The following is an 18,188-nucleotide window of genomic DNA, read 5'->3' on the forward strand; positions in this document are numbered from 1 at the left end:
AAAACAACAACATGACTCCAGACTCAACTGAAGTGAATTAATTGAGATTTTAATTGAATTGGACGAGGATAGTCCAACTTTTTGAAGAAATACCTCTTTTTCATGGTCTAACGACTGCTTAGTTTACCCGTGTAATAATAACTCAAGTATGGATTAGCCTCAAAAACTGACAGATTAGAAGTAATCAAGAAACAAATAAGACTTTATTTATACACTAAAATTTTATTAAACTCAAATTAAATTGTGATGAAAAGCAACATCAAATTCATCATAATAAAAACCACGACTGATGTTCTAATATTTTTATTTTGGTATATCGTACGCTCCATACACGCATTTTTAGCGGGAGTTACGTTACAATCGAGTATTATATAATAATAATGATGATACAAAAATACTCATGTGTTTGTGTCTATCCGTTTTTAGAGGCGTACACATAGGAATGGTTGGGCATACATCGATGACACAAAAACAGCTATATTGTGTTAAAATTATATCTATAAGTACATTGTAACACATACATAAACACTCAGCTACATTTTATTCCTAGAGAAAGTGGGATAAACCCAAAACTAGGGTATTTTAATGGAAAATTCACTATAACATGTCCATTTTTTATTACCGAAATTATGCATGTTGTAATTATATTTGAATTACTATTTAAAATGTTAACTCTGTAGTTTAGTCATTTTTCTATCCTATTTATTAGTGGTCATAATCATCAGAAAATATATGACCCCTTTTTATTACAAGATAAAAAGATACTAAAATGCAGTACATATATGTTTCTTGCGTTACTTTTCTGCACATAGCTGAGTGTCTAAGTGTGTGCGTGGCACGTGAGTGTACACATAGAAGAAGCAATAATTGTTTATGTGTGTGTGAAGTGATCACTCGCCGATTTCCGCGTCCTCTGCTTCGTCTGGAAATAAATAACTTTCATATTATTTCATTTTAATTTCATTCCTGAGTGAAAGTACCATTTCGAATTTAACTTTCTAAGTACCAACTTACTCTGTATAATCACTCGTTCACGTTTCCGCATGCGTGATATTTAAAAAAACTACATATTTTTCGCTGGCAAAATTGTTTGTTATGTAGAACAACGTCAAAATTATGAAGAGTGAGAAGAAGAGTGTATACCCATTTGCAAAATAAAATTCTATTATATTCTAAGCTAATTAATTATAAAGCTGACCGTTTAAGCGTTCGTGGGCTCCGTTAACGTTGTCGAGCCGCATCTGGCGGAGCCGCGCCGCCGCCTCCTCCGGCGACGCGTTGCTCTCCTCAGCATCCTCGAACTCATCCTCTCCTGCACAAATACACACATTTATAATCTACACTAATATTATAAAGATGAAAGATTTGATTGTTTGAACTACTAAACCTTATTGATGTTTCACACGGGTTGTTTTTTCCGGGTAAGGAATGCGGGTGAAACCGCCTCGAACTGCTTTACTAAATACTCATCCTCCAAGCCTTTTTCCGAACTATGTTGGGGTCGGCTTCCAGTCTAACCGGATTCGGTTTCAAGCAGTTTTCGATTGCGAAATTCTCGAGGATATATGAATATAAATATTTCAATAGAATATTTGTTAAGCTTTTATAATTATTTCCGTACTAAACGTCTGCGAACTACCTACTACATACAACCGCCAGTATCTATCTATCTATATAAATAAAAATGAATTGTTGTTCGTTAGTCTGATTAAAACTCGAGAACGGCTAGGCCGATTGAGCTGATTTTGGTTTTAAAATGTTTGTAGAGGTCCAGGGAAGGTTTGAACTATACTATACGAAGTTCGCGGGATCAGCTAGTATATAATATAACAGTACTGACCATCATCAAATTCCTCTCCATCCATGTACGGGTCCTCGTCATCATCCACCTCGTCTGCGGGGTCCGGGTGTAACGCCTGACCCTGGTTCATCGCGAGGAACAGACCTTCCAGGTCATTGTCATTGGCCGGGACAAACCTGGGAGATAAACATGTTTATTACATTCAAAAGCATGATATTTATTTTTTTGGAGTGACTATATGTGTCAGACGATTAAGACTAATATAATATAGACGAAAAATAATATATGATTAGTTTGTTTTGTAAAGATCTAAAACTTATAAATATTGTATCAAAGAAAAATTGTACCTCTTCTGGGAAACTACTCTTTCCCCAGATGACATAGCCTATATCTTACCCAGGTACGTAGGTAACTACTTTTCAGGTAGGAAAGCAGTTACCTCGGGGACGCGGCGAGTAAAACTGAGGAACGGCTAGTCCAATATATAGATAGAAATTCTAAATTGAAACATTTCTTTGCTAGAAATACTTCATTCTTTATAAAGGTAAGATGTTAGTCAAAATGTTTACTTATGTATTACATTTTTTATTCTTTACCTCAGTTTAGTCATGGGTTCCTCATCAGCATCGTATTCGTCATCTTCATCTGCTATCGCGTCTCCCGCGCCCTGCTGTGTCATCTCAGGGAGGCTGCAAGTTATAAGCAAAACATTATATGATCAGACAACAAATGTACCGTTTTTCAATAGTATGACCATTTATCTCAACATTTGAGATTGGGCTATTGAATTTGTGCATAGGCTACATAAGCACAAAGAAAGGTAGGGAGTATCCATACCCCCTGACACTTCAGAAAAACTGTTTAAAATGTTCATTAAAATATGTACTTAAAAAATGAAAGAACTAAAGACCTTTATATTTGCTGCATATCAGGGTGCAGAGAGTAGTTACCATGAGATGCAGGTAAAACTATGTACTCCTGGAAACTAGTCTTATTAAAAAATAAACATAAAAAAAAAACGTAATCAAACAATAATTTACATATGTATTTCACAAGTACATGAATCTTACTTGAGTTCATGATTGATGACCAGGATGAGTCCAGGGCCCGGGTCTCTTTGGATGGCATGCAGCGAGATGTTCTGATACATCAGTGTCACCGTCGGAGACGGCCCTCCCTGTCTGCCCACGCCCCCACCCCATACTACATTGCTGAAAGGTTATCAAGTAACTCAAATCAAACATAGCTAATTCACACTTGGCTGCAAAACAGCACTTTTCGAACGTCAGATTTACAAAAGACAGTCCTCAAAACGTCCACTTTTCACCACTTCCTATGTGTTTCTGTTGGGAACAAACTCCCCAGCAACTACAATTTGTAAGTTAATCAGGCTCCTCATATACAAGGCTGGTTGAGGACCATTGAAAAATGCATAATAATATACTAATTCTTCATAGTTTTAATGGTTTACTCTAATATTTGTAAATAAGGCAAAATTACAATTTTATGGACTAAAGAAATATTATTATTCTGCCGTGCTACCGAAAAAGGGCACAACTAACATTTTTTGTCAAAATGAGTTATATATATATTCGGAATCAGGAAAAAAAAGCCTATCTGCCTGATTTTTTGTGGATTTTTAGCTGCAAAATAAACAGAGATAGCATAAGCTTAAAGGGCACAACTACATCACCTTTTAAGTTTTATTACAATATTATTACAATAAAAAGGCATATTGTATGATGTGACTTTTATTTTACCTTTTTACTATCGATATATTTTAATGGAACGAACATTTTGGCAATTAATGTAGAAAGAAAAGTCACAACTGGCAGTTATGCTCTTTCTATTTACCCCTACGCTAATAAATTTATGTTATATAAAAAAGGGACATCGGCGTTATGAATTAATTCTAATATTTTCTGTACCTATATATTCATTTTAAAAAATTACCTTTTCATCGTAAAATTTTAAATTTTTACTAAAAATTTAACATTGAAAAGGCATTTTGGTTATATGTGCCTTTTCAACATAATATTGCTCCTTTCTTGTTATTTTTTATGTTAAGTTAAAAAGAATTATGCTAATTATTAAATATATCCATTTAAAATAAAATATAATATTGCTATCGTTGTGTACATACCAAAAAAACACATTTATTTTACATTTTCACAATTTCGAAAAACACATTTTAAACGTGTTTTTTTTTACAAAATTCAAAAAATATTTTAAACTCGATTTTCTCAACATTTGTAAAATGTTAGTTGTGCCTTTCTTAATTACGACGGCAGTATTGTTAATGATTATAAATGTGATTTCTTGGGATTGATTGTGATTAAACTGTACTATTAATTGATATATCAGATAAATATGGATGTTTTGTTACTTAAGTGCAGAAAGCATAGTTCTATTGGAATCTGAGTTCCAAGTTACTACGGTATTGCAAAAAGGCCTACAAATAAGGCTTTAATGAAGTTAAATGGTCCTAGTATATTATTTTGACAATCATACTTTTTTACATTTTGTAGAAAAAAAAATATTATTTTGTACATTGTATCCAAAAATGTATATGCTACAGGGACAGATGTATCAATCAGCATCCAATAGGAAAATATAATAATATTCATAAATCAAACAAAGTAAATAGTAGTTGAATTATTGGATTCATCTCTACAGGGAAAATTGGACAACATACTTTCAAGGATATTATATTTCTGTAAAACATTTAAGCACTCGTATTATAATCTAATTGATAAAAGATAATTTTGTTAGGTACTTTTTTCTTTTGTTCCTTTGTTATTCTATCTGAAAGAGAAAAAATCCTCGCGACCCCGAGATGAAAACGTGTGCTGTTACGAAATGTAGGACAAAACAAAAACATTGTATTTTTACATTTGTATATTTTTACTTACTGCTCGGTAATATATAGTGTAGCTGTACCCAAGTCTACGTCATTATTTACTATAAGTTTTACCGAAGGCAATTGCATTAGAATCCCCTCGGCCGGTACAGAAAATGTTGGAGATACAACAACCATATTGCCAAATTAGACAAACAAAACACTTAAATTACACAATAACTGCGCTCTAAGTGAATTTAACGCGTTTTAAAAGTATTTTAGCACATGAGCTGTGGCAAAAAATCAAATAACAAAATAAATTCACATGAAACACGCTTCGCTGCTAAAGAATAAATACGTTTAGTTTCTATTGCTTCTTACTGTCGTTACTGGCTTTCAGTTTCAGTTTATTTTTAGATTTTTTGCAACATTTTTTTAACGGAAATATTAATAGTGAGGATATTTATTAATTAAGTTTATTACGGTATTTGTTACTGTTTATTTACTGTACTGAACGGAATGCTATAATAAACAGCAGAAGGATAACTAAACGCAACAGTATCCGGTCTTGCCAAAAAGAAAAATATTTAGATCCGTAGTAGTATTCATTGAAATCAAGGTTTTCCTAGATTACTTATTAAAACCTTTCAGCAAGAATTAATAAGATGAGGGGGACAGGTTTATCCATTTTATTTCAAGTTTTTAATTTTGTACTTATTGTGAATGGAAGCACTCAAAGTACCTACTTTTTTTAACAAATATTGTAGATTTTTTAAAGTTTAAAAATGGAAACATCTGCGAGTAATGTCAAAATATTACCATGTCAATAAAAATCAGGATTTGCAGTGGTGAAGGTGAATCGATCAATGAATTAAATTATTCCGCTTTACTTTGCAATGTAAATTGAATCTTATGATATTTGATTTAAAATGAAAACTTTTAGTGTCAACTTTATCAATTCTAACACACTTTGCGATGAAAGTGACGAAGAAAACAAACCAAACTTCATTTCGGAGAAGAACGATGTAAGTTTACCTTTTCATTCATTTTATATCTAATTTAAATACCAGCCAAAAGCACAAGTATTTAGTGCCATCTTATTTTGCAAGAACTCCAATTATTACTCTGCTTCATAATTAATCAATACTGGTTTGCTTAAAGTTGGATTAGGCTTATGATCACCTTAATAAATCTGCAAAGTGGACATTCAAATTGTAATTTGTTTTCAGCCTTTGCTGGGACTTGACTCTGAAGTAAACCCGCCTAGACGAATCGACAATGTAGTGTTTGCTGAGCCTCTAGAAAATGTGCTTATTGAAGAAGACTCTTTCAAAGGTACCCTTTGTCTTTCTTCAATCAAATGTATCTAAAAGTGGGGTCACAATTCACATATTTGCTCTGGTTAGACTGGGAGCCAACCCCTATATGTATAGTTGAGAAAATGCTAGGCCCCACTTTGTATGTTAAACAAAATGTATATGGCCACTGACTATTTTTATTCATAAATAAATGATTTTTGTGGTCTGCTTCCACTTTGACCAGATTCAACTGAGTATAGGTATTTAATCTCCTCAACCCAGTTACCCAGGGAACCCGACAGTTCAAATGAGATCCAAGACCCAACAATTGAATGTACCTTCAGGAACACAGAAATGGGTTGTGTAAACATTATTTATTTTTCTTTTAGATAAAGAAGACCAAGATGAAATGGTGTTCATAGATAATGTGGTAGTACAAAAGAAGAGTGATAGGAAATTTAAAAAATATCACATAAATATTGCAGATGCTGCCCAGCTGAAATGTCCTCAGGTAAAATACTAAGTTTTCTGTATCTTATTAACAACTATATATATTATAAAGATGAAGAGTTTGTTAGTTTGCTTGAACATGCTAATCTCAGGAACTACTGGTCCAATTTAAAAAATTCTTTCAGTAATAGATAGCCCATTTATTGAGGAAGGCTATAGACTACCTAGCTAGGCTTTTTATCGGGGTTCGTGCTGAAGTTTCTACGGGATGTGGGTGAAACCGCTGGCAGAAGCTAGTCTAGAATAAAATCAATGTTTAGTTCACTCCCATACAACAATCATGATTATTTTGGTAATTTTGCTTATAGTGATTCTGACTCATTGACTAGTTTCTTTGTTTCAGTCGAACTGCACCCGTATATTCTCGACAACCAAGCTCTTGAAAGCTCACATACGTAAAGTGCACTGTGCTGACCACAACAGGTACATCTGTGAGTGGTGTGGACGAGGTTTCCCCGCTCGCTACCTGCTGCAGAGACATGTGGCTGTGCACAGCGGAGAGAAGGTGGCGTGTCCAGTCTGTCACGTGCTCCTGAGTTGTACCACTGGGTGAGTAGAGTAGAGTTATCATCATCTTCCGAGCCCATCATTATCATCATTAACCCAACTTTAAAGGGTCAGCTTTCAGTTGAACCGGATGCAGATGAGTACCAATGCTTTACAAGGAGTGACTGCCTATCTGACCTCCTTAACCCAGTTACCTGGGCAACCCAATACCCCTTGGTTAGACTGGTGTCAGACTTACTGGCTTCTGACTCCCCGTAACGACTGCCAATCATGTTCAATGACAGTTTAAGGTGCCATCCGAAACACAGTCATCCTTCTCAAGATAATACTTAGAAAGTACATACAAACTTAGAAAAGTTGCATTGGTACTTGCCTGACCTGGAATCAAACCCACACACTCATACATGAGAGGCAGTAGTCACTTAAAAAAAATAACATCATTTTCTTTGTCCCCAGTCTTACCAATCATCTTCGCACCCACTCAAAGCTGCGACCCCATCAGTGTAGTGTGTGCAGCAAGAGTTTCGCCCGAGCATCGAACCTGGCTACCCATGTTAAGTTTGTCCATAGAAATGGCTTGCTAGACTGTGGTTTTTGTGAAATGAGGTTAGTACTAGAAAATATATTTTTTTTTGGGTTCCGTACCCGAAGGATAAAACGGGACCCTATTGTTTTCGCTCCTACGTCCGTCCGTCCGTCCGTCACCAGGCTGTATCTCATGAACCGTGATAGTTAAAGAGCTGAAATTTTCACAGATGATGTATTTCTGTTGCCACTATAACAAAATAAATGTTTTGGGGGCTCTCATATAACAAACGTGATTTTATTGCTCATTTTTGCTCTGGTACGGAACCTTTCGTGCGCGAGTCCGACTCGCACTTGGCCGGTTTTTTGAATAACCCAGTTCAAGAAAATATACTTTTGAAATCGACTTACTTTATCGTAGGTTCTCATCTCGGAAGCAATGGAGTTTGCATGTGAGAAATCATAAGAAGATACAACATACAAACATCTCGAACAACACTTGAATGGTAAGTCCCTTTAATATTATCTATATTGTTATGTGTATATGTCATGTATTATAGTTATTTTTGGACTTTAAAAGAGACTATGAGTTTGTTTCGGCGTTTCTTCTCAGGGATCAGTCAGTTAGGAAATGCCGACCCCAGCGCTCTCAAACTGACGTCTAAAAGTGAATTTATGTCCAATTTGCAAAATAAACTATTTCATTTCATAAATATTATAAAGAATTTGCATCTAAGTTTGTTTGTTTGCAGTGGATAAACTCAAAAACTACTGGACCTATTTTAAAGATTATTTTCGAGTAGTATAGGCTATATTTTGTCCCTGGTACGGCGGTCTGGTCAGAATCCAATCCGTATTCGGCTAAGGCTTCCCGCGCACGTCAGACTTTTTGTAGGATAGAACATCGGGCCGATTTGTTGTAAGACTATCTTTTTTTTTAACGACTTCAAAAATCATCAAATGACCCCTCCCGCTGTGGGTTAGCAGCGGTGAGGGAGTGTCAGACTCTTACTGACTAAAAACCGTCGTGTTCCGTCGTAGGCCTTTTATGTACCAGGGCCGCGGTAACTCCTTCGAACAACCCGCAGCCCCGGCAGGTTGTAGGACTATCTGACAAGGATATGCTGACCGATTTCTTGTACGTCGCACTATTACTGTCAATCACGTCACGTCACGTCAGACTTTTTGTGGTACAGTACATCGGGCCGATTTGTTGTAGGAGTATCTGACAAGGATATACTGACCGACTCCTTGTAGGGCGCGTGCGTTGCACTATTGCAATCAACCATTAATGTGTTCTATTTTTCTCCTACAAAAAATCGGTCACCGATAAATTGGAAGTGCGAGAGTTGAGATTTCAAGTTATCCATGCAAGTAAAATAAACTGAGTTAACTTCGTTAATTCCTTTATTTATTTCCAAAGTACTGTGTTTCATAAAAATACATATTTCTTATTGCTTATTTCTTCGGACGGAGTTTCGAGGCTATTGAATACTTTTTACATGATGATCTCGATGATCTTTCACCAGGGTCAGTTTTTATCAATTAAACAGATTTCCTGTTACAATATCCTAGATTTTCGCTAAAACGAAAATAATTAAGTGCCGATTTTTCAGTAGCCAAATAACTTGTATCTGAAGAATAAGTTTTGACAGCTTTTGTACTTATAGAAAATATGTCAAACCGCCATATTTTTCCACAAATAGAAGTCAATGCGTTTGATGGCTGCAAAAAAGAGGTAAGATTGATACATTAAAACCTTTAGTACGACATAATATCAGTTTTGATCTTACCTATCCTATTTCCTTTTCCGAGAAAAACTAGGAAAACTCCCAAGTATTTCAATCAAAGCGAGCAATTAATCTTTTATACATACTTTAGTTGCAACATACCCGCGTATCAAAGGACCCGTGTATCAATATGAAATTGCATCTAATTTTAAACTGAAAGCTATCTGAAGGGCAAACAGCCCGTTGCCATGGTAACGGCTCGTGTTAGATGGTGCATTATTGTCGCATCGATTGCTTGGAATTAGATTTCCTCTTTGAGTACGCATTTTGATGGTTCTAGAATATACTAATAGCTATGTATGGGATTTTCTAAGTTGTCGTTTTCATATGGAGGTGGAATTTAGAACAGTTCTCAAGGCTATTTGGCTATTTTGGATAAGATATGTATGCTAGTTTTAAGGTATTTATCTATGGGCCATTGATGCCTGAAAATAAAGATGATTTGATTTGATAGCGGCAGAAAATTTAAACTATCTAGCACACTGCTATCACAGTTCATGAGAGCCTAGTGACAAACGGACAGCGAAGTCCTAGTAACACGATTCCGTCTGAAAATCTGAAAAAATTGTAATTGTAAAGTACTGTACCTAATGTAATCAAGTTTGAATAACCCTTAAGCCTTTTTAAAGATATGCGAAATTATCTTCTATCACGCGGTTATTTCCCGTAAAGGTGGATGCACATTTATCCGGCTATAAATGTGTATGAATGAATGAATGCCTTACAAAAATAAATAAAAATAAAATGTACAAAAAGTTTGAAAAAAAAATGACTACTTCCAATTAGAAATACGTGAAACGGCCCTCGCTCAGCATAATGCTGCCCTATACGGAACAAAAGCCTCAGCGCTGATTTTCAGCGAGAGCCGAAGCTGACGCGATGTGCGTCCATCTTTGGGGATGTCATTATTGGGGGCCTTTTCCGTGTACGTTAGAATTCAATAAAATATATGTTTGAATAATGTATTGAATAAAAGTTTTATATGGTTTTATAACACATTTTTATAAAGCAAAGAAACGAAATCAATGGCTTGGATTTCCCCGTCTTTCGTACGAGGAGAAAACCCAAATATCGTTTGATCTCTGGTTTCTGTTTATTCTGTAGTTAAGATACAGTTACGAATAAGGATAACCAAAGGGCTAAGTTTATTTTATTGAAAAATGTTAAAAGAGGTACAAATCATTTATAGTGACTTGGAGAGGCCTATGTCCAGCAGTGGACTGCAATAGGCTGATGATGATGATGATGATGATGATAGTGCAGTGGTTCAAAGCCAGAACGAAAAAAAAGCCAGTTTCGGGAGTCCCTTGCTAACTTTTCTCATAAAGAGAAGAGTCCGGAACTTAACCATTGTTATATAAAACTTATTCGGACAAGGTTTTCTTAAAATATTAATAGTCACAATTTTAATTTAAATAAACGACACATTTTTTTTAAGTTTAGTTACCTTTCAAAAAAAAACATACGTTAAAAAAAACTATTGGAATTTACACTTGTGTGGGTCGAGAAGTTAAAAATAATAAAAAAAAATAAAAAAAAATTGAATTTACTTACTAAAGTATGGAACTGAAATTGCATATTAATTAATTCAGGTCATCTTATACCTACTTGCAGCACAACAGTTTGTTATTGATGTTATTGTGAACGCATTAGCACAAAATACGCAGTGCGCATATAATTTCCGATGCGTGTATTGTCATTGTTTTAGCTGAATTTACAACGACATGTTTTTTTATTATTGTTCAGTTTAGTTTTCAGTTTTTTTTTATGGTTTTGTATTTTTTAAAAATTATTTACAAATATTTTTTTTATGTTTTTTTTATGAAATTTTTTTTTTGAAAAAATCAGACATCATAATTGAAAACCTCCTCTTTTTTTGGGAAGTTTAAAATAAAATAATATATTTGTACCTAGGTAATTAAAAAATCGATCACAATTTAGTTTTTAAAAACTTGTACGCAATAGATTTCTGTCTTGAATTCGTCGTGTTGTTGTGAATTGTAGTTTTGTTTGTAGCATCGTTACTTTAATTGTCAGCGTTAATTACATCTACTTGTTTATATTATAATTGTATTTAGGTACCATTTTTAAGTGTATTAATGGTTTAGATAATTGATAAATTAATCATTGTTTTTATTAAATCTAGCTTACTTATCCTATAATTATTTTAAAAGTTTGAAAATCCAAGTGGCAGGTGAACTGGTTAAGTAAATAAGCCAGAAATAACTACAAAAAACTAAGTTTGCGTACGTCAGAACACCTCAACTGAATAATAAAGATAATAAAAAACTGAACGCGCGATACTCAGCATCTACCAAAGATACGCACCGCGAAACTTACGTAACTAGCCGGCCTCACTTCTAACTCAATTGTACAACTACACCCGACATTTTGTATCATATCTACATATTTAAGTACAAACTTACATATAATACATGCCCTGATCATTTATTTATTGCGCTGTAATTCTGCACCAAATATTCAATGACTGAACTGCGTATAAAATGGACGTTTTCGCCCGATGTAGCATATAAAATTGTAAGGATACGTTGCATGCATCTTATTTATTTATTAGCGCTCGGAAGGCGATATCGTAAGCGGCCTCATAGCGCTCCGCTCACACCTATTTCGTTTCCCCGCCGTCTGGCGGCCATGTTGGCCGATGCGCCGCGCTGCCGTCCGCGAGCCCGCCAGTTTCACGCGGGCTTCGAGAGGCGCATACCGCCCGCGTATACACAGCGTCCGCACAAACACCCGCACGCGAGCCGACGTCACGTCGCGCAATGGTCCGCACCAAGGACGGCGACGGCATCAAGAGCAGCCTCATCATCTCCGAGGTGAAGCGGCGGCCCTGCCTGTTCGACACCAACGACCCCAACTACGGCGACCGCGCGGAGAAGGCGCGATGCTGGGAGGAAGTGTGTGAGTGCGTCGTGCCCGGCTGGGCTGCGCTCCCGCCGCCGGAGAAGTTCGCGGCCGGTATGTTCACTGACGTTTTTATAAACCGCCCGATTCGCGGATGTGTGCGCTCGGGCGGCGCGCGGGCCGCACGACCGATCACCAGAACCGGTCGCCTTGTAATTGTCGCGTTCAACTTGCGTGCTCTTTGTTCGAACGTTCGGATGCTTTCGAAATACGTACCTAGTTCCAAATAACGCTCCAATTTACTTAGCACGTGGTATATTTTATAATTATATTTACACCGTCACTTTTTTAGGATTTTTGCGAATTTTTTTCTCCCTTTCACAGGCTTTTGCAGCTCTCACATCGCCACCTGTTTTATGAAAAATAGAATGTTTTTAATATTTCAGCCTTCAACAGTAACTGTATGAGTAACGAAAACGAATGCCTAACAATATCCGCTGCGTCAGTTTAGATAATGTCTCCACTCTACATACTTACCGTGATAAAGTACTAAATTTTATCATGCTAACAATTTTTCAATACTTAGGTAAACATTTAAAACACAGACAAAACTATGCTAACTTGGAAGCATGCTTTTCGAAAAAAATAAAATACAACACAGCATGTTTTTTTTTTTCATTTTAAACTTTAATTATTTTATTTCAAAATAAATACTCTAATCTGAAACAACACCACTAGAGCAGTATTTCCCGAAAGGGGATGGGGGTGAAACCGAAACTGAGTAACATAGACAACCCTGCCGGAACTGCAACTATTCCTATTAAACCGAGCTCAGCCAATTTGAATAGCTTAGACAATAGACAATTTTTAATAACATATACTACCTATGTATATTAAATGTAAGTACATGTTGTGGTCTGATGAGAATATTTGAGTAAAATGACGTCATGAATATAAACTGGTCGTATTCAATCACGTGAGTGTAGCACTCGTTACAAATTAGCAAATCCTTGTTTTGACCTTTGATTTTTTGGTTATTGTTTTACTTTTATTATTTCGGAAATGGATTTACTAAACATAATTATCATGTAAATTATACATACCTAAAACATAACCCCTAGTATATAACTAATATAAGTAGGTTACCTAAAACAAAAGAGAAACTAAAAGAAAATAAAGGTAAAAAAGTTAAGTATATTTTTTACAATATAATTTGATTATTTTAAATGAAATATTATTTAATTATGCTTCAATTTAAATAGTCAATAAATCCAAAGCAAGAGGTATTTGTAATTAGAAAAAAAAACTATTGAAAAATTAAAATTGACCGCTTTCAAGGCCAAGAAAATGTCTATTTTTGTTCGGTCATCACTTCTCAATGTTCGTACCAAGTCTATTAGGTAACACGACTTTGTCCATTGTCTAAATACATTTTATGAGCACTCTACTTAAACCTAGCAAAAATATTAAGAACCTACGATGTTTTTCTAAATTATTCCGAAAAAGTTTTTCTCGTGAAAACCTACGTAAAATAACTACAACGATTTAGGTTAATAAATAGTAGTTTTTACAATGTAATAATTAATTATAATTTTAAATTAAAAATAAATGTAAAACTACGGACAAACGCAATGCACCAAAGCCTGGTAGTACCGCTCACTACGACTATAGAGGAAAATATCACAGTAGAAAAACTACGAGTATATTGCAATAATTATTTTACTTACGCAACCTTGCATTGAAATCACAAAATAAATTGGTTACAATAATTAAAAACAAGCAAAAAAAAACTAGTGAAAATTAAAAAAAAATTGAACTTGAACTTTTGTCAAAAATTATATGAATAGAGAAATAAAAATAACCATCAAATAAATAAAAAATATTACATTGTGCTTTAAAAAATATTTTTAAGTAAATAAACAGCATTTTTATTATTAAAAACCAAATTCACAAAATTCATCCACGAATACATTACATTACACGTATTCGTCCCTACTCTCCCCAAAGATTTAGGCCCCAATATTCAACACCGAAATTAATATCCTAAAAGAGAATAAATAACAACGTATGATCTATGATACGTGGCGTGTCATTTACTCTTTAGGACGTATCTTACAAATAAACTCTTTTGCAAAAAAAACGGGCACCTATGCGAAATCTTACTTTTAAGGACTTTACGTGTATTTCAAAGGGTTTTAATGATTGTAGTATGTTTCTAGCATCAAAAAAGTTAGCCGAGCATGCGTGAGAGTGTATTCTAAATTTGAATTTTGTACAATTGCTAAGAAATTGGTTAAACCTTGTATTGGACTAATTGCTGGCAGAAAGTTCGTCGGTGTTTAGAAAAGTTTTTGAAGTGATTTTCAGGAAAATGATAATGCAGTTTTAATTAATGATTAATGTACTTTTTTGTTAGATCAAAACATTTTTGAAAAACTATGCGTATTTGATAAAAGTTTCACCTGCTCTAAATGGGCTGTACGGATGATTGATGGCAATGTTAAGAGTTTCGGTACTTTAGTGTAAAGCGATCTATTGTTTAGATATTGTACCCACGTGTTTTAAAATATCGCTTTTTCATAAATATACACTATTTAGAAGAGTATCAGTACTTTGAGCTACGACAAAACCAATTTAAAGTAAGCAGTGCCGTTCACAACTCGTCTCCTATCGGACTTTGACATTTAAAAAATATCAAATTTTGTGATAAATGTTAAAATTAACCACATGAAAAATGATGAGTAGGGTTAAAGATATCTAAAAAGTCAAATTATTGCCTCGTTAAAGCTCTCGATAACTCCATAGGTATCGGGTTACTAAACGATGATTTCGCTGAAAGGGAGTCAAGAATTCAAAATTATTGGCCAAACGTATGTTTCTTAAGAAATGAGCAGAAAGCTAATTATTGTTAGGATTTAAGCAGGAAAGTGCTGCAGATGCCAGCAAATCTCGGTGTAGGCAAGTTTAGTTAATAAAATGTCCGTGGGATGAAAACACGCTATTTGAACGCTCAGACTCATAGATCTTCAGAGGTCTACGGAGTTTCCCAAGAGACGAGGTTGTTTAAAAATCAGTGATTACGAGAGCTTGAGACCTCGTGCTCACAGTCTATGCGTTATTTTCTGTATTTTGTAGAATTTCAAGATTTTTCAAAATGTCAAAGTCCGATAGGAGACGAGTTGTGAACGGCACTGCTTACTTTAAATTGGTTTTGTCGTAGCTCAAAGTACTGATACTCTTCTAAATAGTGTTTATTTATGAAAAAGCGATATTTTAAAACACGTGGGTACAATATCTAAACAATAGATCGCTTTACACTAAAGTACCGAAACTCTTAACATTGCCATCAATCATCCGTACAGCCCATTTAGAGCAGGTGAAAGTTTTATCAAATACGCATAGTTTTTCAAAAATGTTTTGATCTAACAAAAAAGTACATTAATCATGAATTAAAACTGCATTATCATTTTCCTGAAAATCACTTCAAAAACTTTTCTAAACACCGACGAACTTTCTGCCAGCAATTAGTCCAATACAAGGTTTAACCAATTTCTTAGCAATTGTACAAAATTCAAATTTAGAATACACTCTCACGCATGCTCGGCTAACTCTTTTGATGCTAGAAACATACTACAATCATTAAAACCCTTTGAAATACACGTAAAGTCCTTAAAAGTAAGATTTAGCATAGGTGCCCGTTTTTTTTGCAAAAGAGTGTATAAAATGGCGGCCGTTGCGTATTTTGCTTGACGCGTCTTGCGATAGCCAGCCATCATCTTACCATTACTGGCTTATGTCATGTATTTGTTGTCATATGGCAATAAGTTCTATTGTGTTATTATGTCGCTTTTATAAAGAAAATGATATTATTTTGAAGAACAAAATATTAAAAAAATACTGTACGTTGACAAACTGCTGTGTTAAAAAATGGACTTAAAAAAATACGGCTGTTGCGTATTTTTTGTACCATTCTAGATCATCATCCTCCAAGCCTTTTTCTCAGCTATGTTGGGGTCGGCTTCCATATATATTTTACCATTCTAGATATGTATTTATTTATGTGGAACAACAGTTTATTTATTGTTTATAATTGAAAAAATACGGTCCAGGTTTGAATTAATTCAAAGTCTTTATGTTTAATTTAAATCGCATTTAGAAATGAAGTCTGTACAAATAACTGAAACATGAATAATTTATTGCGCAATCCGTTGCTTCCTTTTCATACGGCGGCTGACTTTATAGTAATTAATTACGGCTTAGACCCATTTTCCTATTAGCTTAACTCGTTGTATATTTCTACAGGTACATTAATAAATTTCCAAATACATACATACTTCTAAAATTTTCTGATAAGTGCATACCTAAATTATATTTGTAAGTCTGTTTCACGACGGGCTTTGCCCACAAAAAAATAGAAATAGGTCATTTATTTTGTTCAAAAATACCTAAATTACTGTTATTCAGTCATTGCGTATTTTTGTGCATAAAGAATCATCCTACTTTTTTTCTCAATATCCGCCATGTTGTCGCAACGTCTACGTGCGTTCCTATTTTAAATGTGCAGCGCCGAAGTCACACTGTTCTTCGTACATAACCTCAATAACTAATATAAAATCCGCTTCATTTGCACAATTTACAAATTCACGATATTACACCGGTGTTACTACAGCCGGTATCAATTGCTGATACCACGTTTCAATGCTCAACGTCCACAATTAATTTATTAAAGCCGACGCACGTCGCACGTAACATGTTTGTGTGCTAGCAAGATTTAAATCTTTGTTTGTGCCATGTATTCATATCGTAATTTACACATAAGATCTTTTAAATATCGCCAACTGTCGTTCAACCATCAAACACATAAATATCGTAATAAAATAACGTATTTCTCATATCTGTAGCCCAAGCACGAATATTTGCGAAAAGTTATTCGTATCGAAATCGAGAAACATTTGTATGAGAATTGTACAGCGCCCCTATCGGGCGTAAAAGGAAACAAAAAATGGCAGCACGAACATTGTTTTGACGTACGGTAACGTAAACTCTCGAAGGCTGGCTATCGAGTATGGTCGAAACATTATTCACTTGAAAAAAGTCGGTGAGAAAAGTTTCGAGAAGTGTAAAAATAAAGTTTTAACCGTGTTTATGTTTTGTTTAGAGTTAGTTTTGTGAATAGAAGTGTTTTAAAATTATTGTTAAGTTATTGGAACAATTAGTAATAGCTTCAATATACTTTAAAATGCAAAGACCGCCACTGTATGAACGTAGTACCGCATATTATTTTTTAGCTTCAAATTTACTAGAAAATTATGGATATCAATCACGAGAAACAAGGTACCTAAGTAATTAAATCATATTTTATTTATTTGCGTAGATACCTATAGAATTAATGTGTTTGAAAAAAATTGTTATTTATATGTTTATTTTTAATCATTGTAGAGCAAAACTTAGGAATAGAATTAACCCACTGGACACAAATGAAACCGAATTTAAAAATATAGAATATAGAAATAGCATTGCACTTAAAATACTTCACACTAAAGTTTATGCCACTCAAACTTATTAAAACTGTTTACTCACGCTTCCATGAATTCAACCATCATTTCATATTGCGTGCGTCTGACTGGTTCTCATAATTATTTATTATATTGAAAGCACTTAATTATTTGTAGCAAAACAAAAACAGAAATACTTTTGTTGTGGACGTGTAGCAAAGCATAAACAAATTTGGCGCCCTTACGCGCGTCGGACGTCAAGTGGGTGCGTTCGGTACCCGTCATTTAAAAAAAATAAAATCTCCGTAACTATGTTATATTGCTAAAGATAATGTCATTTTATAATGTCTAATAATTAACTTTGGGTCTCTTTTTTATATTACATTCAGTTTTTATTATAATTTAATAATAATAAAACGTTTAATCAAAGGTAAAAAAAATATTAACAACTAGAGTTAGTTTTCGAACGCACCATTCATTCAACAATCGTTCATTTTGCTCACTATGGCGCGTCCCTATTTACATTTGCATGACGTCACATTAGAATTCGAATCGAGT

At 34.5% G+C, this 18,188-nt stretch overlaps 2 protein-coding genes across 2 annotated transcripts in view; one reads left to right on the top strand and one right to left on the bottom strand.

Moving 5' to 3' along the window:
• Positions 1–300: 300 nt before the first annotated feature.
• LOC110371448 (methylosome subunit pICln) lies at positions 301–5,010 on the bottom strand. The gene is made up of 6 exons (XM_021327714.3): positions 4,714–5,010; positions 2,872–3,012; positions 2,398–2,490; positions 1,841–1,977; positions 1,199–1,312; positions 301–922 (listed from the first exon to the last, which is right to left on the bottom strand). The coding sequence occupies exons 1-6, from the start codon at positions 4,836–4,838 to the stop codon at positions 891–893; spliced, it is 642 nt and encodes a 213-aa protein (XP_021183389.2). The 5' UTR covers positions 4,839–5,010; the 3' UTR covers positions 301–890.
• Positions 5,011–11,502: 6,492 nt separating this feature from the next.
• Positions 11,503–18,188, top strand: part of LOC110371438 (uncharacterized) — a 42,577-nt gene continuing 35,891 nt past the window's right edge. The window contains exon 1 of the mRNA XM_021327701.3: positions 11,503–12,249. Within this exon, the coding sequence (XP_021183376.3) occupies positions 12,054–12,249 (196 nt within the window). The 5' untranslated portion in view covers positions 11,503–12,053. The remainder of the gene's footprint in view (positions 12,250–18,188) is intronic.

The sequence above is a fragment of the Helicoverpa armigera genome, chromosome 28 (genome assembly GCF_030705265.1).
Source record: "Helicoverpa armigera isolate CAAS_96S chromosome 28, ASM3070526v1, whole genome shotgun sequence".
Lineage (NCBI taxonomy): Eukaryota > Metazoa > Arthropoda > Insecta > Lepidoptera > Noctuidae > Helicoverpa > Helicoverpa armigera.